This window comes from Bubalus kerabau, chromosome 17 (assembly GCF_029407905.1).
Source record: "Bubalus kerabau isolate K-KA32 ecotype Philippines breed swamp buffalo chromosome 17, PCC_UOA_SB_1v2, whole genome shotgun sequence".
NCBI lineage: Eukaryota > Metazoa > Chordata > Mammalia > Artiodactyla > Bovidae > Bubalus > Bubalus kerabau.
This window is the reverse complement of record NC_073640.1, coordinates 57,576,664-57,604,261: the sequence shown is the minus strand read 5'-3', so window position 1 is coordinate 57,604,261 and position 27,598 is coordinate 57,576,664. Positions and strand designations below refer to the sequence as shown.

The window sequence follows — 27,598 nt, the reverse complement described above, 5'->3', positions numbered from 1 at the left end:
CTCTCAGTCCTGTCTGACTCACTGTGACCCCATGGACTGTAGCCGCCAGGCTCCTCTGTCTATGGGAGTCTCCATGCAAGAATACTGGAGTGAGTTGCCATTCCCTTCTCCAGGGGGTCTTGACCCAGGAATCGAACTCAGGTCTCCTGCAGTGTAGGCGGATTCTTTACCATCTGAGCCACCAGGGAAGCCCACCTAGTCCTTCCTTCTGACACAGCTGTGTGATCTCAGGCAGGTTCCTTAACTTCCCTGGGCTTCAGGGTCTGCTGTAAATGGAGACAAGACAACTAACGTACTTCCTTGTACCCGATGCAGTGCCTTGTACACAGTAGGCATTTTACAACTCACAGATACAGAAAGAACTGGCTGTTTGGAACCAGGGAAGTCAGAGTCTCAACATCTAAGCTTTTTCTTGACCCTGTTTCCTATGACTGGGTGCAGATCCTGGCTTTGGTGCTTGCCAGTCTGTTCTTCACATTTCAACTCTGACAACTCTTCCTCGGGGAAACCTTTCCAGACACTTCGTCATAAAACCGCTGCCATCTCCTTTACGTGCTGTATATGGGTACCCACTTCACGCCTGTGCCCAAGACCTGTTTCTGGGGAAATCTCTCTCGTGACTCCTCCTGGGCACCAAAGGAAGCGCACAGTGTCCTCCTGAGCACAAGTCTCTGGGCTGGGCATCTGCCCACCACTGTAGTTCTCACCATCGCACAGGTGCTAGAAGGCCCGGCCAAGCATCTTCCTAGACGGTGTGAAAACCACAAGCTCTGTTTTTCCTCTTTGTTTTTTAACGTTTCTAATTTCGGAGCACAATGTGTACCCTCAAGCACAAGTGGGTGTACAACATAGGGTTGAACCTAAGGAAAAGGGGGAGGGGAAGGGAACCCTCAGCAGAAGCCTTTCACAGGAAACAGGAAGTGGCTGCTTCCCCACCCCCATCCTGCAAGGCTGAGCATAGCCCAGCTAGTTGAAAGGGCAGAATCTAAACCCAGGGATTTTTGAATTGGAGGAAAACTTCAGAACTGTGGAGCAGTCACTGCCAAAATGGAGACGGCACATTCTCGCAAGGTGGCCGAGCCCCGGCCTGGCCCCAGCCTTCTGCAGCTCCCGGGGAGGCCACACAAAGACAAGGTTTGGAATCCCGGAGATTGTCATGAGGAATGCCCTGCATGCCTCACGACCTTCACGGCTCAGGGTTGGAATCCAAGCCTGAATTGTACCCGTGAAACAGCTGACTAACAATGTCAGCTGGGGAATATTTTGATACCTTCAAATTGGGCCCTGTGGAGGAAGAGGCTACACAAAGAGCTGTGTGCCTGAAGAGCCCGCAGAATGGTACGCAGAGGCCACCCAGGGCCTGCCAGGGCTGCCCACATTCTCCTCATAGCTCACTAAAGTGGTTCCCAAAAGAGGTTTCCAGATTCGCCCCAGTGGGCACCAGCAGACTGACTCCCAGGAAACTTCCCGCTGTGCAGGGCTCACAAAGCTAGGGCTTCTCCATTTGAATGTGAAAGGCCCGCCTCAATCAGAGAAGGCCCTTAAGCCATAAAACCCTTCACACCAAGGCCAAGTGTCACACTTGTAAGAGGGTGTGATTTATAAATTGACAGCACCCACAAAGCTGCTTTTGTCCTCCTCCCTTAGTTAACAATTTATCTCCCCCAACCAAACTCACGGAGCCATTCAGATAAAGCTTGACTGGGCCTCAAGAAGAAAGAAAGAAAGGAAGAAAGAAAAAGACGCAAGTTTTGGCCAAAACACTAATGTTCGCTCTGGATAATTATGGTCCTGTGAATAGACACTAAAATTAGGGCTTAATAATTCCTCTGTATAGCACTCACAGCATCGAACTATTCCAACACAAACATAAAGAGCAAGAGAAAGAAAATCTCCAGCGCAGCTTTGCTGGAAACTCAAGAGTTCCACTTTTGTGGTTTTTTGCAGTCTCTTTTGTGGTTTCTGCACTCTTAGAATCCCCCCTTTAGAGCAATTTTAACTCAACGCCCTGACCAGCTGGTTTTTTCCCTCAACGTTTAAATCTACAAAGTAAAGAGTAAATATGGGCTTAGCCATGTCTTTCCTCTTGGTTTAACAAAACCAATTCTGGCCACTTGGATTTGTTTTCCTCATCGCGTGAATTCCCTTCTCAAATTCCAACACTAGCTATGAAACCATCATCTACCTACGGATTCCCTTTCTACTCTTTCTTATGTAAAATGAATTACAGTATCATAAACTACGTTTAAAAAATACATATATACACCTGAGAACACTTGTCAATAGCAAAACCTTTCTTCTTAAAAGGTTATTTGGTGGGGGAAAAAAACAAAAACTTTATTTTAAAAAAGCAATAAGCAATTCAAGTTTAAACTGTCTCCCTGCCCATTAAGGAGCCTACTAAATTGTCTACCAATTTGAAAACAAAAAAATCTGTACAAGAGTAATGGCTTGTACTCAACAACAGTCTTCTTTATGCTACTCCATACCCCAAAGGTTCAAACTGCTGGCCCACAGCAGGTGAGTAAGGAGGGCACACGTTCTCTTCAGCCTCTACACAGCGCAAGGGAACAGCATGCAAAAAGGCTGCTGGCATTAACAAGTCTGGGACAGGGCATATGAAAAAAATCTACATTTCCCACTCTCTTGAAAAATCACCTCTGGGCATCACTAGGTCCACATTTTCTCCAGAAAAACATCCACTTCTTCTTCATTGACTACGCTAAACCCTTTGACTGTGTAGATCACAACAAACTGTGGAAAATTCTTAAAGAGATGGCACCAGGCCACCTTACCTGACCCTGAGAGAAGCAACAACTAGAAACAGACATGGAACAACAGACTGGCTCCAAATTAGGCAAGGAGCACGTCAAGGCTCTATATTGTCACCCTGCTTATTTAACTGATACACAGAGTACACCATGTGAAATGCCAGGCTGGATGACTCACAAGCTGGAATCAAGATTGCCAGGAGAAATATGAAGAGCCTCAGCTATGTAGATGATACCACTCTAATGGCAGAAAGCGAAGAGGAACTAAAGAGCCTCTTGAGAGTGAAAGAGGAGAGTGACAAAGCTGGCTTAAAACTCAACATTCAATGAACTAAGATCATGGCATCTGGTCCCATCACTTCACGGCAAATAGATGGGGAAAAAGCAGAAACAGTGACAGATTTTATTTTCTTGGGCTCCAACATCACTGCAGACAATGACAGCAGCCATGAAATTAAAAGATGCTTGCTCCTTGGAAGAAAAGCTATGACCAACCCAGACAGCATATTAAAAAACGGAGACATCACTTTGTCTACAAAGGTCCATATAGCCAAAGCTACGGTTTCTCCAATAATCATGTAGGAATGTGACAGTTCGACTACAGAGAAGGTTGAGCGCTGAAGAACTGATGCTTTCAAACTGTGGTGCTAGAGAAGACTCTTGAGAGGCCCTTGGACTGCAAGGAGATCAAACCAGTCCTAAAGGAAATCAACCCTGAGCATTCATTGGAAGGACTGATGCTGAAGCTGAAGCTCCAATAATTTGGCCCACTTGATGTGAAGAGCTGACTCACTGGAAAAGACCCTGATGCTGAGAAAGATTGAGGGCAGAAGAGGGCCACAGAGGATGAGATGGTTGAATGCCATCACCAACTCAATGGACATGAGCTTGGGAAAACTCTGAGAGATAGTGAAGGACAGGGAAGCCTGGCGTGCTGCAGTCCGTGCGGTCGCAAAGACTCAGACATGACTTAGCTACTGAACACACAACCTCATGGTAACAGCTAGCTGGCACTAGGCATATCTGCCCCCCTTTAAAGGGGACAAGTGCTGGCCTACTCTGTCCAGACTCCTCCCTTCAGGACTACATGTTTCCTTTCCTGGTTATGGCCTGGAGCCTACAGGACCCCAGGGCTTTTTGACTTAACACTCCCCTCAACATAACTTTTTTCTTAATTTTTACTGAGTATAGCATTCTTGCCTGGGAAATTCTGTGGGCAGAGGAGCCTGGCAGGCTACACAGTCCATGGGGTTACAAAAGAGTCAGATATGACTTAGCAACTAAAACAAGTATGACTTTGCAACTAAAACAACACCACAATTACACAGTTGCTTTACAATGTTGTGTTAGTTTCTACTGTACAGCAAAGTGAATCAGCGGCATCAACACACCTTCTTGACCATGGTCGTCTCAGATGAATCAAGTTTGGCTCTCTTGGTATCAGGTCCATCTTCTACTCCTTGACTGACTTTGGCAACTTTGGTTTTCTCCCTAGAGGATGACAAGCGGGGGAATCGAGTTTTACTCTGTGAATTATGCCATGAGAACAAAAAGAGCATCACCAGCTCGCTGCATGGAATGGATGGTGGTTAAGAGCAACATCTCACACTGATCTGGGCTCAAATCCCAGCCCAGGCGCCAAGACCACCTGATGTGGCATCTACCTACTATGTAGGAATAATAACCTCTGCAGGATTATTAAGAGAAATAACCAATTGTTAGCAGACTGCCAAGCACATAGTATGTTCTCAAGAAACGCTGTAAACATTCCCTGAATTCAACTCCTCCCATCTACCATGGGGAGCTCACCTTCAAATAATCTGGCCTTCTTTTCTCTACAGTGACTTCTTTATCCATTTAGAACATGCTCAAAGACTAGATTTCCTTAAAGCCATCACACATTAGAGTTACAAGAGATTCTGAACATGTCTATCCTTCCCCCATCTTGACTTCACAGGCAAGAAACCTGCAAACTGAAGAGAGTTCAGGGGCTCCCCTGAGAAGTTCAATGAAAGAAAGCAGTTCCTGTCTTGACTCCTGGTGGGGGCTTCACTACCACACAGGGTTTCTCTTTATCTCTCATCGGCAAGGCGGTGGTCAAAAGTAACAGCCCCCAAACCAACTCTTGTCATCTTACAAGAATAGTATCATCACCATCTTTCATCTAGAAGCTGTTAAGTTCAAAATATGGTAGGTCTCATCATGTGAGACTTATCAGGATCTGCAACCTCAAGGTGCAAGAAGAGGTCTGTTTGTTCCACCAGAGCTGCCTCTGGACCCTAGAGATGTTCCAAGGTAGACTCTGGCTAAGAGTGCCTCCAGAGTTGCCCATCTAACTAATTAGTACTCAGTTTATTAGCTCTCAAACCTAAACACACACAAGCCCAAGCTGGGGAACAAATGTATACAATCTAATCAAGTGGTCCCTAAACAGAAAGCAAAATCAGTCTGATCCAGACTGATCAGACACCCATGTGGTGTGCTTTGATCATCTTAGAAATGCCTGTCTCATGATCTAGAGCAACTGTTTCCAACCTTTTTGGCACGGTGTGGGGTTGGGGGGGCACCGCCAGTTCCGTGGAGACAATCTTTCCATGGTCAGGGTGGGGGATGGTTCAAGTGGTAATGCAAGTGATGGGGAGCAGGCAGTGAAGCTCTGCCCACCTCCTGCTGCACGGCCTGGTTCCTAACAGGTCAAAGACTGGTACTAGTCGGGGGTCTGGGAGTTGGGGACCCCTGCTCTAGAGGAGACCATCAATTTGGAAGGCAGGAGCCACACCTCCTACAATTCTGAACACACAATCTATGTAGTCAATAAGCTGTTAACTGATTTCCCAAAGTTCTAAGTCCTAAAGTAAAATACTTTGCTTTAACGGATCATTTCCTGTTGCTGTTGTGCTATTCAATCGCTAAGTCATGCCCAACTCTTTTCAATCCCATGGACTGCAGCACACCAGGCTTCCCTGTCCTTCACCATCTCCCAGAGTTTGCTCAAATTCATGTCCATTGAGTCGGTGATGCTATCTAACCATTTCAGTCATTTCCTACCCGTGAATAAAAGTACATTTTAAAATGCTATGTTCTCTCCTTCTTTCCCTCAACTTACTCTACAAATTCATGCTCTCCAAGATTGGCAAATGTGTATCCATGGTAGCCAAAAACATCTCCTGTAAAGAACTTGATGCTATTTTTGTGACAGATCTGGTCAACTTTCACTATGACGTCCCTGGAGCAGCAAGTCAGACATACCTGCAGAAGAAAAGAAAGTGGCTGCATGTGAGTTACGCAGACCATGACTCACCGCCCAGATGTCTAAATAAACCGTAATGAACAGTCTCTCTGGGCATGTCTAAAGCCAGTTTCAAACTGGTACAACAGGTTCTTTGGATCCTCAGGTTAGAAGACAAAAGAACAGTTGCAGGTTTCAGTGTGCAGAAAATGTAAATCATCGAGACTGTCATTTCACCTTCCGCGACCAAAATGAAACACATTGAGCTATTAAGTAACAGGCACTCAATGAATTTGTTTCCCCTAAACCATGAACATACATAAACCACATTTCACAGTTTTCATGAAAAGACAGTAATATAACTCAGAGTAAGTTATTTCTAAATCATTAAACCTATTAAAGTCTGATTAAGCTACAGCAACAAACAAAACCAGTTTTTAAAATTTACCCAAAGGTCATGTTTAAATACAAGGGCATTATCCCCCCACTTCTTTTGACTGATGTGTGATGATAAAGAAGGTAAACAAGTCCCATTGAGATTATTTTTCCACAGTTTTCGATGTGAAACTTAATCTGAATTTAAGGACAAAAGAAAAGGTTATAGCCCAAGTGACCTCCCATTCAGAGTTAAGACAATGAGCTGGTGATTCACTCAGGGGAATCATCAATGTTGCTCTGAGGCCTCCAGGTCGTGTTCCAGTAAGTTGAGGTATTGGAAACGGCTAAGTTTTACTGCACAGGACACCATCTTTTCAGGAAAAGTTTTGTGATCAGGAGCAGGAAGACAACTTCTAAATCGTACATGTTTTCTTCTGAACAGAGAAAGTTGGAGAAGAAATTACCAAAGGATGTTTTCACTTGATAAACCTCTTTGCTGCTGCCTGGGAGCCTGAACACTGACATATTGCTTCGGAGAAACGTGTGTCTCCACTGCCATTCAAAAGACGCAGCCACCTGGGGAGAAACCAAATCTAAAAGACAAGACAGGTGCGGCTGAACATGCACACTGTCTCAACGGAGCTCTGCAGTCAAAAGCGAGTGTGAAAACCTATGAGGGCCAGTCAAACACAGCTCAAAGAAGTCACACTGGCCCTGTGAACATGCCTTAGATTAATACAAGCAACAACCCCTTGTTTCGGTTCTAACAAAGCTTTAGTGGCTAGAAGTTCAAGGACACCTAGAGAAACCAAATGTGGTTGCTATGGATAAAGAAATGAAGGATGACTTATGTCCAAATGGAAGATGTTCCAATACCTGGACTTACAAAACAGAGTGAAAAAAATCTTAAAGGGACAAAACGCACAGATGAACTGTCCTTTGAAGCCCACATTTGAATACATGCACATATGAGATACAACGGCGTGGAAACCAAACTCAAATCCTAACCTCTCATGTAATGGGTCTTTCATTGAAAAACCAAGCAGATTATCTCTGACTATTACATGGTTATCCAACATTTACTAAGCTTTTCCAGGGCGGAGGGAACCATGTCTGAAAGGTCGTGTAGACACTGAAGCAGAATTTCACTTATCCTTTCACCTCTGCAGAGATTTGGCAGTAAAATCAAGTGAGGTCAGATATGCTTCATTTGGCTTATGACTGCAGTGGTTCTGTCTAGTTGTCCATGGCAACATGGTCAAAGCGGCTGTGTGCAGGAGAGAGATACAGACAGACCAAGATCAGGTGTGCTCTTTCAAAAGACAAAACACAGACTGGAGTTCGATATTTCTAACAAAAAAATGACTCTGCTACAGAAATTAATCACCAACTTGTTAAGTTTTTGGAAGAAAACATTTGCAGTGAAATGTATTAAAGCTGTGTGCGAAGATTCTGGAAGGAAGACAAAACACCAATGATGAAAGCTGGTCTTGGGGGAAATATGCCTAAAGAAGAAACCAAAAGGCAGCAACTCACGAGCAGCTAAAGCAGATTCAACAGCCTGGGTCTGCCTACCCCACACCCTCAGTAAACTAAGGCCACACACTAATGAGGCATATACGCACTGAGGTAATATAAGACTGCACCCAACTAGGGCAACAGCTTGGGTTGCCCAAGAACCTGGTTCGGGTTTCTCCTTAAGATAGTAGAGAAAAACCCGAAGCAACTTTTTGGCCCACCCAATACTAAAAGCGAAGAACAGAACAGCCTACAAACTATATTGGGAAAAAGCTCAGATTTAAGAGTCTAATACCCCAGGGGACCTAATATACATACAAATAGTGCTTAATTCCTACAGTAGATTTTACATTCTCTATGAAACTTACAGCATCAAATTGGGTGAAGAATGACTCGGGTTTCTTTTCTATATTCTCAGTGTCCACCTTCACATCCACCATGGGGTTGAGATTCTGTGCTCGCTCCAAAGAGGCTTCAGCCCTGTTGCGGCCAACAGACCCAGTACGGATCAGGAACTGGGCTCCAGGGTCTTCTGGAGATACCTGGGAAGGAATTTTTTTTTGAATATTTGAACTTGGCAGGAAATAACAAATGAACTTTTCCATTTTATTTTTTTAATTCCTTAATGAATTTGTTACAGCGTGGCTTGTTTTATGTTTTGGTTTTTTGGCTAAGAGTATGTGGGGTCTTAGTGTCTGGACCAAGGACTGAACTCCCTGCATTGGAAAGCAAAGTCATAACTACTGGACAGCCAGGGAAGTTCCCCTGAACTTTTCCATTTTAAAGAGTAACTAAAATATCTACCATCTAATTGTATTACGACTGTTTCTATAGAAATCTGTCCAACGCAGATTCCCTATACTCTTTCCTCCGGAGGCTTTAAAACAGACATTTAACTTTTTTTCTTTTTTAAACTGGGCACTGATGGTTAAAGAGCACCCCCTTGTGTTTATAATGAAAATTCACTCTAAACAAAAAAGTCCATGCTTTCTTAATTTTTAACTGCCAACAAAATTACATAATTATGAGCGCTAAGAATTGACCAAAAATACCTACCATGTGCCCAACTTGAAGCATTCATAGAAAAACATTAAGTAGCTTAAAAGATGCAGTCCCTGCCTACAAGTGGTTTCAAATCAACCGAATGCAAAAATCAGACACAATTAAGAACGCTGGAAACGATCTCTTAAATTCAATTAAAACTCAGAAAGGAGGTGAGATGAGCAGAGGCTGGAGCAGAGGGATAATTTCACTCGGAAGGCTGGACATCACCAGAAGAGAGCCTCAAAGACAGATAATATAATCCCCTGATAGCCACAAGTAGGATTAGATTCCACTGTTCAAAATGCATTTCTTCACACATCAAACGTCTAATTTAATCATTCATCTCCATGGATGACCTCACCACCTTCACCAAGACTGGGCTCAGTAGAGGAGATCCTGCTCTCCTGCCAACTATGCACAGCACACACTGTCCCTACGAGCCTTCCTCCAAGCACACAGCGCTGGTCTTCCTCCCGCTTCAGGCCAGCCATCTAACAGTACCTGTGACCCACCTGGGATCTCACAACACAGAGAGATTGTACATCATAGCGGTTTCTGGAATAATTCAGCTTGGATTCAAATCTGTGATTCAAATCCCGGCTCAAGGACTTAAATGTGTGATTTTGAGCAAATATGAAGAAATCCCATGTAAAATGGGGCTTCCCTGGTGGCTCAGAGATTAAAGCGTCTGCCTCCAATGCAGGAGACCCGGGTTCAATCTCTAGGTCGGGAAGATCCCCTGGAGAAGAAAATGGTAACCCACTCCAGGATTCTTGCCTGGAGAATCCCATGGACAGAGAAGCCTGAAAATGACGACCTTACTAGAAGCAATGCACTTACTCAACACTCTGCCCGGCTTACCTGGGTCATCTGGGCCTTGCTCCTTGGCCTCTCAGCTCCCAGCTCTCCTTCTCCCTCACCGGACACCCCAGTCTCTATATGGGCCCTCTTCAGTGCAGCTGTCTTCAGGATTCCATTCAGAATCACTCATATTTTCACTCTATGTAGCTCCATAAACCAACTCCATACCTTTTAGTATCTACCAAAGTCTACTGCTGTTTCTCAAATTGCTTTTACTGATACAGATGTCCTGATCCATTTGAGTCTTATGTTAAACTGTCCATTGGATATTTCCTGCTGTAGATCCCAGGGGCCAATCATATGTGATTCCTACATTTGTTGTCTTTGTTGATGAGCCCACCAGTCACGCATTCAGTCACCAGAGCCAGAAACCTGGTCTTCGTATCTTCGACATTTCCTTGACAGCAGCCACCAGGTGACAGGACTAAGCAGGCGGGCTCTGCCAGGAGTCGAGGCCTGGGTTCTGGTGTTCCCACTAACTACTGAGACCTTGGGTGGGCCATGCTTCACCTCCTTTCCTTCTGTTTTCTTATGTGTAAAATAGGGATGATAATCCCTGCATCTCAGAGTTGTTTTGAGGACTAAACGATACACTACACCTACCGCCCTAAGCACAGTGTCCAGCACCTCCAGTCCACGGCAGCGGCTGTGGTTACTCCTTGCTTCCCCATACAGAATCCATCCGCCCCTACCACCTAAGCACCTCTCACCTCTGGGTGCTTCTCGCCATCTCTATCATCACTGCCATTCCTCACTCTTTCCAACTCTCCTAAACTACTAAGGCAGCCTTCTAAGTAGTCTTCTGTCCCATGCCTTGTGCCATCCACAGTCTACACGATATCAGTGATCTACACAAGGCCCAAAGCTCAGGCCCGCCTTGCCCATCTGGAACTCTTCAATGACTCCGCGCCACCGAGAGAAGTAAGGAAAGGCTCATAGCGGAGTTTACCCGCAGGCCCTTCGTGACTTGGCCCTCACCTGCAATCTGCACCCTCACCCCCATCCCTTGGGCTTCACACTCTACAAATACCAAACTGCTTGTTATTTTTTATTTCTACCATGCTAATGGTAGAAATGTGCTAATGTCCCCTGCCTAAAACACAGCCCCTCTAACCTTGAAAAATCTCTACTTGTTTTTTAAGACTGAGTTTAGCACTCTGGGAATCCTTTCATGTCTCCCTGACACAACCTGAGTCAGGGAGCCTTCTCTGGTTTCTGGAAAAAACTGAGAATGGGAAACAAATCTTGTGCATCCCTCCCTTCCCCCTACCTCCCTGCACCACATGGCATGTGGGATCTTAGTTCCCAAACCAGGGCTGGAACCTGCACCCAGAGTCTTAACCACCAGACCACCAGGGAAGTCCCTCTTGTGGACTTTTCTATTGCCCCACCTAGAGTACTCCAAGGCAGCCAGCAGGTGTTCTTGGATGCTTGCTGATGTAACTGAAATGAAGAACTCTAAGGGGCGGGAATGAATATTTTCATTTTATAGATGTATAAACTAAGTCTCTGGGAGGTTAATGCCCTTGCCCAGCTTCAGAAGGTGGGACTTGAGCCCAAGTCTGCATGATTCCAAAGTTTTTGCATCATGCAGCACTGTCTCCCTGGGATGTCTGTTCGGTTCAGTTCAGTTCAGTCATTCAGTCGTGTCCGACTCTTTGCGACCCCATGAATCGCAGCACGCCAGGCCTCCCTGTCCAAAATCAACTCCCGGAGTTCACCCAGACTCACGTCCATCGAGTCAGTGATGCCATCCAGCCATCTCATCCTCTGGCGTCCCCTTTTCCTCCTGCCCCCAATCCCTCCCAGCATCAGAGTCTTTTCCAATGAGTCAACTCTTCGCATGAGGTGGCCAAAGTACTGGAGTTTCAGCTTCAGCATCATTCCCTCCAAAGAAATCCCAGGGCTGATCTCCTTCAGAATGGACTGGTTGGATCTCCTTGCAGTCCAAGGGACTCTCACGAGTCTTCTCCAACACCACAGTTCAAAAGCATCAATTCTTCAGTGCTCAGCCTTCTTCACAGTCCAACTCTCACATCCATACATGACCACAGGAAAAACCATAGCCTTGACTAGACGGACCTTTGTTGGCAAAGTAATGTCTCTGCTTTTCAATATGCTATCTAGGTTGGACATAACTTTCCTTCCAAGGAGTAAGTGTCTTTTAATTTCATGGCTGCAGTCACCATCTGCAGTGATTTTGGAGCCCAGAAAAATAAAGTCTGACAGTGTTTCCACTGTTTCCCCTTCTATTTCCCATGAAGTGATGGGACCGGATGCCATGATCTTCGTGTTCTGAATGTTGAGCTTTAAGCCAACTTTTCACTCTCCACTTTCACTTTCATCAAGAGGCTTTTTAGTTCCTCTTCACTTTCTGCCATAAGGGTGGTGTCATCTGCATATCTGAGGTTATTGATATTTCTCCCGGCAATCTTGATTCCAGCTTGTGTTTCTTCCAGTCCAGCGTTTCTCATGATGTACTCTGCACGTAAGTTAAATAAGCAGGGTGACAATATACAGCCTTGACGTATTCCTTTTCCTATTTGGAACCAGTCTGTTGTTCCATGTCCAGTTCTAACTGTTGCTTCCTGACCTGCATACAGATTTCTCAAGAGGCAGGTCATGTGGTCTGGTATTCCCATCTCTTTCAGAATTTCCCACAGATGTCTGTAGTCAGGGACAAAAGCTCAAGCAAACTGTAAAAGGCAGAACTACTGAGGAGTGCTCGTGAACTACGAAATTTATGAGATGGGCATCAGGCTGGGTAAGCTGACTGGGACCAGGTTACACGAAGGCAGTGCTTCTCAACCCTCCCTGACTTTTAGACTCACCTGGGGAACTTTTATTCTTAAATAACTACCCGAATATTCTACAGCACAGATGGGACTGAGAACCACGTGTTAGGCTTTTGAAAACAAGTCAGAGGAGCTGGGCCTTGCAGCGGAAGCCAAGCAGAAAGCGCCACCAGCGCTCGCACTGCAGATCTAAGGGGTGGCTCCAACACTGAGTGGCGTTCGTCCCCAGGCTGAGGCGGAGGCAGAAGCAGGCCACTCGCCCTCAGCGTTCTCTCCTGGTTCCCCATGCTCAGATCACACAACCAAATGAAGATGCTATCGGCCCACTGTTGTTTTGTTTTTCCACACCAAGGACCTCCAAGTTTTGGAACCATCCTTCCCTGGGTCTCCACTCTTACCCTCTCTTGCTGTTCAGTTGCTCAGACGTGTCCAACTCTCTGCGACCCCAGGGGACTGCAGCATGCCAGGCTTCCCTCTCCTTCGCTACTACCCTCTTTGTTGCTGCTGCTGCTGCTAAGTCGCTTCAGTTGTGTCCGACTCTGTGCGACCCCATAGACGGCAGCCCACCAGGCTCCCCCGTCCCTGGGATTCTCCAGGCAAGAACACTGGAGTGGGTTACCATTTCCTTCTCCAATGCATGAAAGTGAAAAGTCAAAGTGAAGTCGCTCAGTCGTGTCCAACTCTCAGCGACCCCATGGTCTGTAGCCCACCAGGCTCCTCTGTCACAAATTCTTCTTCTGGGTGAGGTGTTCCTGCCACTAGGGGGCACTATCGTGCCAATCACCCTTCAAGGGAGATGGTTACTCCACCTTACAGACAAGCAAGCTCAGTGAGGGGATGGGAGTCTCCACTGGCAGACCACGTAAGATATGGTGGCAGTGAATTCAAATCCGGCGTTGGCACTGTCAGTCTCCATGGCTACAGTGTCACTAATGCCAGCCCTCCTCTTTCACAGCCCCGAAGGGGCAAGCAGGAACACACGCCATCTCCATGTGTTTATACTGAGGGGTGGAGACCGTGAAGGACAGTGATCCGGCGACAGCGCATCTCACCTGCTCGTGATCCAGCATGGTCAGTCCTTTCACTCCAGCCAGGATGAGATTCTTGGCGATTTCAGCCCCGAGTCCCTTCATGCCGACAAGAAGCACCTGGGAGGCCCGAAGCCTACAAGGCAGACATTGTTAACAGGATGAGAGAGAACAGTGGAAGTACCACGAATCACTGAAGAACAAAACAAGACAAAGGGAAGTAACCTTGGTTTTCACTGAATGCACTTAAGCACCAAGACCTCAGATCTTGGAAAAGAGACAGGCTCCACTCTATCCTACAGAGAACAACTCATTCAACAACTGTTTATGGAGCACCTACAATGCCAGGCACCCCTCTAAAGTGTGGAAATTCAGCAGTGAAAAAACAGACACAATCCCTGCCCTCTCAGAGCTTGTATTTTGTAGAGACAGACAAAGAGAGACACATAACATGTCCAAAAGTGACGAAAATCAAGCGTGACGTGGATCAGTGATGGACGATGCTACTTTTGTCAGCCTGATCGTGAAGGCCATTCCACAGAGGTGCTGAGCAAAAATTAAAATGAAATGAAGGACAAGCACACAGGTAGTATTTGAGAGAAGAACGTGCCAGGTAAGAAAACAGCCAAGTCCGAGAGCCCTGAAGCAGAGGGGTGCGCGGCATGTTCCAGGAACAGGAAGGCAGAGAGAGCGGCTGAAGAGCAGACAGCAAAGGAAGAATGACGGATGAGGCTGCAGAGAGAAGCAGGGCCCACACCATGAAGGCTCTTACAAAGGCACCGTCAGGACGCTGGACTTTAAACAAGATGGAAAGTCATGGAGTGGGGCCGGGGGGGTGGGGGTGGGGGCGCAGTTAGAAGAGTGTCCGAGTTGAGAGAGGACGATGGCTTGGACTAGTGTGACAGCAGAAGAGAAGGGGCACTATTTAAGCTATCACACACAAGATGGCATGAAAGAGGGGACATCTGGGGAGTGTTTATATCATTCTAAGTCTGTAGGGTGACAGAAGAGGAAGCTTAAAAAGAAAGTAATCAGAGGCTGGGCTATATCCCAGGAAGTCTGGACTTAACTGTGAGGTCAGCAGAAAGCAGCAGAGGTCCACAATCCCTTATGTGAAATTCCTGAACCAAAAGTGTTTCAGAATCAGAATTTTTCCAGTTGGAAACAGGAAATAAAGAGTTTGCATCATGAAAAACCCCATCAGGGTCTTACAGGTCTTAGCACCTTGTAATCAAACCCATTAATATTTCTGCAGAAAATCTATGATTATTCACACTGACAAGGATGAGTAAGAACTAAGAACAGTCACACACAAATTCAGGGTCTGCTGGCCAATGAGTCTGCTCCTAATTTAGGAAATGAGTCCATTCTCATATAGTACCACTATAGGGAGAACATGCAGAAACTCTTTTCCAAAAATGGTTCTAATAATTATGGACACTTGCATGTCATCAGGCTAGAAATCTTGAATGGGAATGAGGGCTGATAAAATCAAGTCCTGCACTGATTCTTGATGCTAGCAGATTTGGGATTTCCTTCAGCGGTATGCTCAAAGGGTAAAATCAGAGGGAGGGAAAGAACACTGACAATATTTCCCTCAGAGACATATGTCTGGTTCCAGCTTGTTCACTACTGTTCTTCTACACTGCCCTGCCACTGCCAACCACCCCCTAGCAGAGAGGAGCCTTTCGTGCGACAATTCCACTTAACCAGAGTAACTGGGCAAAGGACTTATGACATACAAGCAAGATAAATAACAGAGATGCTAGCAATGAGGGGGGTCTCTTATTACAGGTTGACAGCATCACACCAGCAGCGGGAAGGAGGATAGAGGCTATGCGTCTTTCCAGAGGCACTCTGATCCCTCCAGAAACAGCACAGATAATAAACAAGCAATGTTTCCAAAGAGATATTGTGCACAGATCAAACTTTTTACATCAGACAGGCTGAGCAGCCATGCATTCAGCGGTACCTCCCAGGTCTCTGCTGTCACTATTCTTCATCTCCCTTCACCTGGCCCCGACACTGCTGTGCCTGGAATTCCAGGTTTCATGGTCCCTCTTAGTCTGAGTGATGGTCTTTTCTGGTTTGGCTGCTCCATTACCCCAAGGATATAGCTAGACCAGCCCCGCTTGCTTCTGAGAAACTGATGCCCCCAAACCCACTAACTTCTCAGGCTCTGTTCTCCTTGCCGTTCCTTTGGCAACAGGCAGGGCCCAGCACTAACGCCCTTCAGGAGTGAAGACTTGGGTTTGAATTCTGGCTCTGCCACTTCCTAACTGGTGACCCAGGCAAACTGAGCCATCTCTCTGAACCTCATTCCATTCATCTGTAAAATGGAGATACCCATTCTTACTTTATGTCATTAACTCTCCTCGAAGACCTGGTCAAATGTGTGCAAAACCACCTAATGTAGTAGGCCCAGCCAACTACCAGATGCTGAATAAAAGTTACCTGAACATCTCTTCAATCTCCACTGCCTTAATTACAAAAGGGCTCAGCGATCAATTTGATTCTGATTAAAAAAAAAAAATCTGACAGAGAAACAAAATTTAAGCTGACGTTTAAATCCATTCAGTCTTGGCTCTCTTCCATTTCCGCCACCTTATCTTCCACTACTACCAGCTTCCTTCCAACACACCTTCAGTTCCCCACCTGCAGACTTTAAATCGCAGCACTGCACCCGGCTGACACGCGCACCCTTGTCTTCCTCCCTTGGCCTCGACTAGCCTCTCCTGCAGACTTCAAACCCCGACTCAGACACCATTTCCTCAAGAAGTCCTTATCATAACCGACTCAGTGTTCTCTCTGAAGTCTTCAAGCGCCTGCTCCATATAAACACCTCTGACAGAAATCCCATGGAGCCCACGGCCTCTCCAGGATCCCTCCATCCTACAGAGCTCCTCGGACTCTGACTGCTCAGGAGGTTTTTTATTCAACTGCCAACAACATGGAATATCACGGTATGTTTTTAATCCTTAACCATTCTAGGGCCCTGAGAGGACTGCTTATTTCTGGCTCAATTAGATGAAAAGCACTTAAAATAGTACCTGGCACATAGTCAGCACTTAAAGAACGTCCACTCTCATTACTCACTCTAAGGCAGGAATTGCCTTCTGGGAATCAAGCCTACAGAAATACTGAGGTGGGCCAAAACCAGGCACACTGATGTTCGCGGCAGCATGGGCCACCACTCCACGGCCACCACCCTACCCTGGCCTCCGTTTCTCACCTGTAAAACCGCAACACCCTGATACCCAGCCTCCCTGCTCCCATCCCTGCCCCCTACAAGCCGCTGTCCCCACCTCAGGAAGAGAGAGCTCCGACACCAGATCATGCCACTCCCCTCTCAGTCCCTTCAACGGTTCCCAGGCAAGCTTGGTACCGTCAGCCCTGCCATCTCATCCTACTCTTGCCCTTGGTAATCGCCTACAGCCCGGCTGGCCGTCCTTGATCCTAGAAAGCGCCGCCACGTCGGCTCCCGCTGCCGGATTCTGGCATTAGCTGTTCTCTCTGCTTCTTCCCCTACCTCCAACATGACCTGTTCTTCAGGTCTCAGCTCAACTGTTTCCATCTTAAGAGAGGTCCATACTGGCCACCTCATCCAAAACAGGTCCACATCTGGAGTTATGCTATTTGTTCATGTGTTCACTGCTCATTCCTCCATTAGAGTGTAAGCGAGCTTCAGAAACCACAGTATCTCTAGCGTCTATGACTGTGCTTGGAAATATATTACACTGTTAATCCAGTAGCTGTTACAGATACAGCAAAAGAAATCCCAGCAGAATTACATAAACCTGGTAGATAGCAAAAAAATAAAAAAAACAACAAAGAATAGTTAACAGTCAGTGAACACTCACACTACCCGCCCACCACTGTTGTAAACTCTTCACGTGTATGATGTCATTTAACCCCCATGAGGATCTCATGAGCTGGTGCCTTGCTATCCCTACTCTGAAGCTGAGAAAACAGGGACTAAGAAGTGAACCAGCTTACACAGTGGTTACACAGCTAAAAGTAACTGACAGAACCAGCAGCAGAGAAGGGCAACAACAAGGCGGAGTGACTGGGATGGTGGGCTCAGAGGCCACGGCGCCCTGGTGTGCACCTGCTAGGAAAATCAACGTGAAAGTCATTCAGTCACGTCCAGCTCTTTGCGAGTCCATGGACTATAGCCCGCCAGGCTCCTCTATCCATGGAATTCTCCAGGCCAGAATACTGGAGTGGGTAGCCATTCTCTTCTCCAGAGGATCTTCCCAACCCAGGGATCGAACCCAAGTCTCCCACATTGCAGGCGGATGCAGGCGGATTCTCTACCATCTGAGCCACCACGGAGGCCCAAGAATACTGGAGTGGATAGCCTATTCCTTCTCCAGAGGATCTTCTCGACCCAGGAATTGAACTGGGGTCTTCCGCATTGCAGGCGGATTTACCAGCTGAGCTACCAGGGAAGCCCTGTGAGGCAGTCATAAAACAGAATGAAATAACAGTAGTTAACACTTAGGAAACAGTTACTGAGGGACTTCCCTGGCAGTTCAGTGCTTAAGAATCCACACTTCCAATGCAGGGGGCATGCATAGGTTTGCCCTGGTCAGAGAACTAAGATCCCACATGCCTCGCCACGGCACAGCCAAAAAAACCACCCAAAAAACACAGTGTTTGAATGCCAAGCCGTGTTCTAAGCAACTTATGTGTATTAACTCTGCAAGGTTGGTAGTATTATTGAAGGAGGAAACAGAACAGGCTCCATCTTGAAAGCAGGACTCCATCTTGGGCTGGACTGTGGACTTTGAGCTTTATGCCCAGTATCTATGGAAACGACATACCAACTGGAAAACCAGACCCCTGGGATGGAAGAACCCCAGGGCTTGTATCTAGACTCTCCGTCTCCTAAAAGAATACCCTAATTATCTGTGCAACCAAACAGAATCATAAATTCTATTATGCTTATTGGAGTATGACCACAGGCCTATTGATAATTATCTACTGTTACCTACCTAGGCTTAAGGCATATGAATCATGGGTTAACTTTGATTGTATCTTTCTTTTCCTTTGTTCAGACTAGTTTCAGGGAATTTGGGGGTGGCTTTGGGCATGTACACTTAGGGTATATAAGGTTTTCACTAAAACTGGTCGGGGTCCTTGGCTAAGAGGAGACTCTGCCTTGGGCCCGCCGGAGTAATAAACTCCACTCCATTATCTGCATTGTCCTTCTGAGTGAGTTTGTTTCCCAGAACGCGAGGCTACAACATTATTAGTCTAATTTTACAGATAAAGGAAGCTGAGAGTGTCAGACAAAATAATGCAGCCCCGCTCTCGCCATGTCCATGCCCCTAATTCCTGGGGCCCATGAATAAATTACTTCAGGACAAAAGGAATTTTGCTGATGTGATCAAATTAAGCATTTGGGGGAGGGGCAGGGGTAATTATCCTGGATTTTCCAGGTGGGTCCAAATAATCACAAGGGTCCTATAGAGAAGGAGACAGAAGGGTCAGAGGTGCCGAAGTGATGACAAAAGCAAGGGCTTTGCTCAGAGAAGAGAGGCTTGAAGATGCTTTGGAGATGAAGGAAGGGGCCACAAGTCAAGGAATGCAGGTGGCTTCTAGACATTAGAAAAATCAAGTAAACAAATTCTTCCCAGAGCCTCCAGAGAGCACAGCCCTGCCTTGACTTTTATTTAGCCCAGGGAAACAGATTCCAAACTTCTGACCTCCAGAATTTGGGCTGCTGTAGGCCACTAAATTTGTGGTAATCGTTACAGCTGCCAAAAGGAAACTAACCCATTGAGGCACGGAGTTCTTAGGGACCTTGCTGAAGATAAAACAGCTACCCAACAGGCATTATTTTGTCTGCCACTCTCAGCTTCCTTTATCTGTAAAATGAGACTAATACTACCAACCTTGCAGAGTTAATATATATATTAAGTTGCTTAGGACAGTGCTTGGCATTCAAAAACTGTGTTTTTTGGGTGGTTTTTTTGGCCATGCCGCAGCGTGGGATGTAGGATCTTAGCAAAGCAGATATCAACTTGCGCAATACTGCTCCAGAGTCTGCTCATTAAGTTACATGCCTCTCAGGACTTAGGCTCCATACTTCCAAAAGGTGCGGGTTCAATTCCTGGTCTGAGGGCTAAGATTCCATATGACTGGGGGCCAAAAAACCAAAACATAAAAGAGCAACAATATTGTAAGAAATTCAACAAAGACTTTAAAAACGGTCCACATAAGAAAATCTTCGGAAAAAATAAAGTTATATGCCTCTCTATAGCAAATAAATGTAAAGTCACATTATGACATATTGTGTACAGTCTATCAGTAACAATAATAGTAATTACTATCCACAGAGGGCTCACAGGGTACAGGCACTGAGCTAGATATGTACATACAGTGCCTCACTGAAACCTTGATTATGGTTCACCATTTTTCTCTCTCAGAAAGCACACACACGCTAAATGTTGCATATAGTTTCTCTCCCTAAAAGGCAAGGTGGCTCCACGGGCCCCAGCATGGGCCATTATGTTTCCATAGGAAAGGATTCATGCCTACCCTGAGAAAGGAAAAAAACCGAGGTTCAGCAAACATGTCCAAGCTCTCACAGCTAACGGGTGTCCAGCACTGGGGATCCAAATTCAGTTTTAACCAGGATCTGTGCTCTTCTTTCCCTCTTTCAACGTCTCCCCCATGCTGCCTTGCATGTTGTTGCTCAGTCGTGTCTGACTCTGCGACCCCATGGACTGCAGCACGCCAGGCTTCCCTGTCCTCCACCATCTCCCGGAGCTTGCTCACACTTGTGTCCACTGAGTCGGCGATGCCACCCAACCAACTGGTCCTCTGTCATCCTCCTCTCCTTCTGCCTTCAATCTTTCCCAGCATCAGGGTCTTTTCCAATGAGGATAAAGTAGGTTCTACATAAGTATTTGTGGATTCACTCCCCTCTAACTTCTGCTATAGAAATACCTTTTAAATTTCTGGGAAGGAAGGAACCAATCTTTATACCATAATCTGAATTCACAAAACATACTGCAAAGTAAGTCAAGCCAATGAACTTCACTCATGATTAAAAATTCTGAGACTACCAAATTCACATTCAAACCACGTTTATTTAGAGTCTAATGCAAAAATCTTGTATAGGACTATTTCTAGTAGGGCAAACACAAAGTCCCCAAGGACAGGCAGAGCTTTAGCATATCTGAGGAACAGAAGGGCTCAAGGACCGTTAGCTTGAATGGAGCAAGCCAGGGAGATGCAGGCAAGGACGGACAGGCAGGGCAAAAAGGGCACCAGATTTAAAAGATCTGAGCACTCAGAAAATCACTGGGAAGGCTTTGAGAAGGAATGTTAAGATGTTTGTTTGTTTGTTTTTCATTTAAATCAGTTTGGCTACTAAGTGCAGGATGGATTATAAGGAGTCAAGAGTGGAATGGGGAGACCAAGGAGGAACTGTAGAGGTGATCTGAGATGATGGGTATAATGAGAAAAGGCAGGTGAGATAAACCTTGAAGCAGAGCCCTGAGGACTTCCCAGCAGACTGGATGAAGACAGAAAGGACAGAGATGAATAAAGAGCTCCTAGGTTTCTGGTCAGTGCAACCAGATAAATGATGGGACCACTTGGCAGATTTGACCATTTCCTGCTTCTAAAAATACTTCTCTTTTTCAATTAATAGTACAGTTGTTGTTTAGTTGCTAAGTCATATACAACTCTCTGTGATCCCATGCCTGGCTCCTCTGTCCATGGGACTTCCAGGCAAGAATACTGGAGTGGGTTGCCACGCCCTCCTCCAGGGGACCTTCCCGACCCAGCACTAGAACTCAAGTCTCCTGCATCTCCGGCATTGGCAGGTGGATTCTTACTGCTGAGACACCAGGCAAGACACACAGTACAGAACTTGTCATTTAAATCTATGATCCTGCTCAATCCAACTGCCTATTCATTATACTTACTCAAATGTCTTGTCAGAATCCAAGATACAATTTAAGACTGTTCCCCACCTCAATCTGCTTGGGCAAACCTGCTCCTCCCACAGTCTAGCTTGTCCTTCTGGAGGTTCCTGGCACCCACTGACACCTGCTGCATCTTATTTATCACAACCCATTTCCTACTTAGTTCCTTGTCTTTTGTGGCTGTAATTTATATTTGTCAAATAATGGTAGTTAGAATTCATTGAATGCTTTCTGTGCATGGACCCTATTCACGCTTCATCTCATTTCTCTTTTTTTTTTCTGCACTGTATAGCATGTAGGATCTTAGTTCCCCAACCAGGGACTGAACCCAGGTCCTTCGCAGTGAAAGCCAGGAGTCCTAACCACTGGCCCGCCAGGGAAGTCCTATCTTTCTCAAAAATCTTATAACGTAGATTCTGTTGTTTTCATTTGATACATGGGAAAACTGAAGCACAGAGAAGTAAATGTATTCAAGGTTAGGTAACTAAGAAGTTCTGGATTCAAACTCAACTATTAGCTACTAGAAAATGGATCCTTATATGAAACCACCAGGACTGGCCTCCAGTACAGGCTCAGTCACTTTCATGACAACTAGGTGCCCATGGATCCAAATGAAGTGCTGTCTCAACAGCAGCTGTGTAGGATAATGAGTGTTTCCAAACAGCGAAGTTTTTGGGAGTCCCAATCCTGTAAGGTTAAAACTCCAACGTTGAGTCCTTAAAGATTTAGTCACACTCACCCCTCCTTTGTGTACATGTGGGACCTAAGGCCAAGGAACTGTGTGACGCACCCAAGGCCAGAGAGCCAGTGAGCACAGCCAGGAACTGAACCCAGGTTTCCGGACTTCCCAGGTCTTTGCAGCGTACAACCGTTCCATCCACTCAACAAAGCACTGGGAATTTCACAGCGACCAGTCAAAACCCACATCTCAATTATCGGACATTTCAAAGCGCCTACCCTCAAAGAGCTTATCTTCTACTTCTCTCTTCCCAGGCACCTTCCTTCCTCACTCTGAGACAGGGGATAAATGGGCCTCTGGTGCGAAACGCAATGCAAAACTACTGAAGCACATGGTCTGAGAACGACCAGGGCTGCCAGCTTCAAAGCTCTCCTTTATGTTACCTTAATTGAAAGAATGAGCCCCCCCCAGGGTGGCAAATGAGCTATCATGGAAACCGGCAGTGAACCTGAAGTTACCAGCTTAGATAGAAGTCCCACTTCTATTTACTTGGTGCGTGACCTTGGGAGAGCTGGCTCCCTTCCCTGAACCTCAACCACAACATGGGCTGGGGCCACACCAAGAGCTGCAAACTCACATGCTTAGGGCCGGGCAGTTCCATCAGTGATTGAAGCAGAGCTGATGGAGACGATGGTCACATAAGCTCTCTGTAAGACAGGCAGCCTCCACTTTGATCCAACCGATGTAGGGATGGATGTCTGACCTTACTGTTTGTCTACCTTAACTACTTTTCAAGACATAAATCAGAAACTGTGACATCCCCTTATGTGGGGAGCATGGGGAGTAGTTGGGAGACAGAGACATTTTCCCAACTTCTCATTAAAAAATTCCAACATACAGAAAAATAGAAAGCAGAGTTAATATTTTGCCCTTTTGGCTTTACCCATGTGCTGACAAGGCAGCACTTCACACCTTTACCTTGCAGCTCCAAAAATATGATGTTCTCCTTCATAACCACACTACTATCACATCTAGAAAATAATTCCCCAAATCGTCTAACAGGACTGAATACTCAAATTTCCCTATTGTCTAAAAGATATTTTTTTAGAGAAGTTTTCTTTTTGAACCAGGATCCAATTAGAATCACACCTTGCATTTGGCTCCACCACTTTACTCTCTTAATTGAGAACAGTCCAACTGCTTGCTTTTTCCATGACACTGACTTCTGGAAGAGAACGAGGGCAGCTGTCTTGTAAAATATTCCACATGCTGGACATCTCATCACTACCTCAATAGTGTCCTTTAACCTGTTCCCCTGTTCTCTAAAAACATGATTAGGGTAAAAGATATTTGGTAGGAAAACATCAAAGATGATGCATTGAGGTTCTTATATCACCACATCAGAAAATACATTATTACATACTTCTAAGTGAGGGCGATTTTATTCTTTCCATGCTCAAACTGTCCCAAATTTAGCCAATTCTTTTAGAATTTTTAATGCTGGCAACTAATGTCAAAAAAATTAAAACACTGTATGAGAGATACACCCCAGTTTTTAACCTCCAGACTGTATGAGTTCCCCTGAAGGCCATTTTTATTATGATTTCTCTCCCTTACAGTTCTCTGACAACCCTGGTCCAACATGACAGAGTCAGAGGCAAACCTGTAGCCAGAATGCAGTTGTCGATTCCCAAGCTGCTTTCTATTTCACGAAGTTGCTCCAGTCTCCGAAGCTCTCCTACCCCACCTGGAGTTCCCTTAGACACGAATCAGTTTGCTTTGTGGTGCTTCCTGCCTTTCTGAACAGAGGAGGAAACCACTGCCTTCCTTCTCCAAAGAGCTGCTATGAGACTCAAGAGCATTTTATCAACTCTGTAAGACTGTCTACAAATCTATAGCTCTCAAACGATAGGTAACCTCTTCCTTCCCCCAAGACCCTCAGCCAACCCTTTTCAGGTTCTCCACTGAGCTCAGTACATCTACATTTCCTCAGAATAACTCCAACCTCCCAAGAATTCCTTACCCTGACTCTGATTTGCCCCTTAGGTCTTCTCTCCCTCAAGAGCCCCCATCCATCCTTTATTGCTCCTCAGATAAATCACTGGTTCCTAAGCCTCTGACAGCTCCCTTTAATCCTCACCGACACTACACCACTTCAAATAAGACCTACCTGCTGCTCCTATACCCTTGGATCAACCCTTCCAGAACATCTAGGATTCGCGTCCCAATTCTTTAGGACCACCTAACACTTCAATCCTTCCATCAGGAGACCCTAAGTTCAATCCACCCCACCTATGTCTTCAGGCCCATTCTCATTATTTAATTATCAGTCGATTACTTCAGGTGCCTCCAACCCTCAGACCAATGCTTACTAATACCTCATGATGTTCCTTCCTCCACAATCACAGAAGATTCCAGAATGAGCCTTAAGTAACCCCCACCTCACCCCCCCCACACACACACTCTCACCCAAAAATTCTACAAGCTCTCACCCCTCAAACTAAATTCTCGTGACCTGCCTGCCTCCCCGATCCTTCAATCAAGTAATTCTCCACTTTGTACTCCCTCACATCACATAATCACTCCCCATCACCCAGACCTCATCACTGAACTCAACCACTTTCATATTGCTACTTACATGTCTAGTAAACAGTTAAAACTTAAGTCCAAAAGCGAACTCCTGATTCTTCCCACCACACCTCCAGTTTTCCCACCTCACTCAGTAAAGGCACTTCCATCTTTCCACTTGCTTAGGCCCAAAACCTTGGAGGCATCCTTGAGTTCTGCGTTTCACACCCCACACATTGAATCCTTTAGCAAAGCCTGTTCTCTCTACCTTCAAATTGTAATTTGACCCCTTCTCTAGAGTTCCAAGCCGTCACTACTTCCATCTCAAGAGGATTATCGCAGCTACTTCTTAAACAGAATCCTTCTTCCCACTTCTGCACACTTGAACAGAGAAGAGTGATCCTTTTTGAACACAAAGCAGATCGTGTTACTCCTCTGCTCAAAACTCTCCAACAGGTTCCTCAGCACTTAGTATTAAAAAGCTTCCCCTGATTTGGTTCCAGCCACTTCTTTTGCTCTGTTTTGCCAAGCATGCCCTGGCCTCCAGGAATTTTGCTGTTATCTGCGCTTGGAAGGTCCTTCGAGATGACCACACGGCTCTTTGGCTCTTTCCTTGCACACAGAACCGAGGCTCAGTGTTACCTCTCAGATAACTCCCCTGGCCACCCTATCAAAGCAGCTCTCCCACTAACACAACACTGTAAAGCAACTATACTCCAGTAAAACAAACAAACAAAAAAAACAACAGGGTTTCCCTGGTGGCTCAGTGGTGGAGAACCCGTCTACCAATGAAGGATTAGATCCCTGATCCGGGGAAGATTCTACATGCCACGGAGCAACTAGGCCTGTGTGCCACAACTAAGCCCTCGCTCTAGAGCCCAGGAGACACAACTACTGAAGCCTGAGAACCCTAGAGCCCCCGCTCTGCAACAAAAGTCGCCACAATGAGAAGCCCACAGAGCAAGGAAGACCCAGCACAGCCAAAAATAAATAAATTTTTAAAATAGCTCTTCCACCTCACCATCCTCTGTTGACCCTCTTTTCCTGCTTTATTTTTTCTCCCTGACTCTTGCATTGCCCAATATTTTTCTATTTCTTTAGGTTTACTGCCTTCCCCACAAGAATGTAGTCTCCATCGTTCATTGACACCCGCTCAGTGCCTACACCGGTGTCTGTGGTAGGTGCTCAATAAATATCTGATCAAATCCATCACCTCTTCATCCCCTCCGAAAATTACTCGCCCAACACGAAGGCATGCCCAATCCTGTCCTCTCTGGAGGCATCCCCAGATCTACACATAAGCAGCCTCTTTGGGTACCTCCAGCGCCCCGAGACCCTCCGAGCCTCTCGGGATGCCCATTTGAAATAAAGTGCTCCAAAATTCCTCAAAAAAACAAAAAAAAGAAAAGAAAAAAGTCCTCATTCTTTCAGACTGGCCCACCACTTAAGAGGCCACAAGAATGAATGCAAGTTCGCATCTGTTTGGCTCGCCAGTCTCCCCCAGCGTCCAGCCGAGACGAGGTTCCTGTTACCTATGAATGAATCAACTATGCCCCCCCCACTTCACCGTTTCCAGGCATTCCTCACCTCTCCTAGTCCCTAAGCCCGCAACCCCGATCCAAACCCCACCATGACTCCCTTCGGGCGTCGAGTCCCTGAACCTCCCCTTCGAGAGGCCGCCAACCCCTCGGAACAACCCTCCCACCACCTGGGACGTCCCTGCTTCCCAAACCTTCTGAGGAAGCAGACCAAATCTACCCCCTCCAGTCCTCTCAGTAGGGCGCCCACGCCTGACACGATTCCCGCCTCCTCTTTTCAAATTAAACCGTCCGGCTCCCCGAAGGCCGCCAACGCCTCAGGCAAGACGCCCCCTGCAGATCCTCAACCCCCCCCCCAACCCCCACAAGCCGCACCAGCCCTGACCGTTTCTGGGCCTCCAATCCCCAAAGACGGATCTGCCGGTCATACTGCGCCGCCTCCTCCTCGCTGATACCGCCGCCCGCCTCCTCCTTCTCCACCATGGCGCCGGCTCTAGCTGCCTGAGCTCTGGTCCCGCTCCCGGCAACCGCCAGCCGGCCCCACTCGCCGCCAACCGCCGCCGGCTGCGCGCCCGGGAGGCGTCTGCGCCTGCGCCACGGACTGCGCCTGCGCAGTACCGCCTCCAGGCGCCCCACCCCCACCCCCGCCCCGCCCCTGGAGTCGAAACCACGTGGACCTCCTTAGCCTCCAAGGCGGGCGGGGAACAGCCAGTCACGTGACGGAGTCTGTGGCCAATCCTGGCCAAAAATCCCCGCGGCTTCTAGCCCCACGGGACTACCCAGCTGGTTGTTTGTAAAGGAAAGGAAAGTGAAGTTGCTCGATCATGTCCGACTCTTTGCGACCCCATGGGCCGTAGCATACCAGGCTCCTCCGTCCCTGGGATTTTACAGGCAAGGGTACAGCAGTGGGATGCCATTTCCTTCTCCAGAGGATCTTCCCGACCCGGGGATCGAACCGGGGTCTCCCACATTGCAGGCAGACGCTTTACCGTCTGAGCCACCAGGGAAGCCAGGTGGTCGTTTGTCGTCGCTTAGTCGTGTCTGACTCTTTGTGACCCCATGGAATGTAGCCTACCAGGCTTCTCTGTCCATGGGATTTTCCAGGCAAGAGTACTGGAGTGGGTTGCCATTTTAATTCAGCAAATATAATGAAATCTGCTGAATCCTGGCAACGCGGGCATTGTGAAATAGAGCGGAGAGTAAAATAGACAAAGCCCTGCCCTCATGGAGCTTACATTACACTGAG

The 27,598-nt window shown here is 46.6% G+C and overlaps 1 protein-coding gene across 1 annotated transcript in view; it reads right to left on the bottom strand.

Moving 5' to 3' along the window:
* The window catches only part of SAE1 (SUMO1 activating enzyme subunit 1), a 61,951-nt gene extending 34,987 nt beyond the window's left edge, over window positions 1–26,964 (bottom strand). Inside the window, exons 1-5 of the mRNA XM_055551345.1 lie at window positions 26,738–26,964; window positions 13,649–13,760; window positions 8,265–8,438; window positions 5,878–6,020; window positions 4,163–4,262 (exon numbers count right to left, since the gene is read on the bottom strand). Of these exons, the coding sequence (XP_055407320.1) occupies window positions 4,163–4,262; window positions 5,878–6,020; window positions 8,265–8,438; window positions 13,649–13,760; window positions 26,738–26,835 (627 nt within the window). The 5' untranslated portion in view covers window positions 26,836–26,964. The remainder of the gene's footprint in view (window positions 1–4,162; window positions 4,263–5,877; window positions 6,021–8,264; window positions 8,439–13,648; window positions 13,761–26,737) is intronic.
* Window positions 26,965–27,598: the final 634 nt, after the last annotated feature.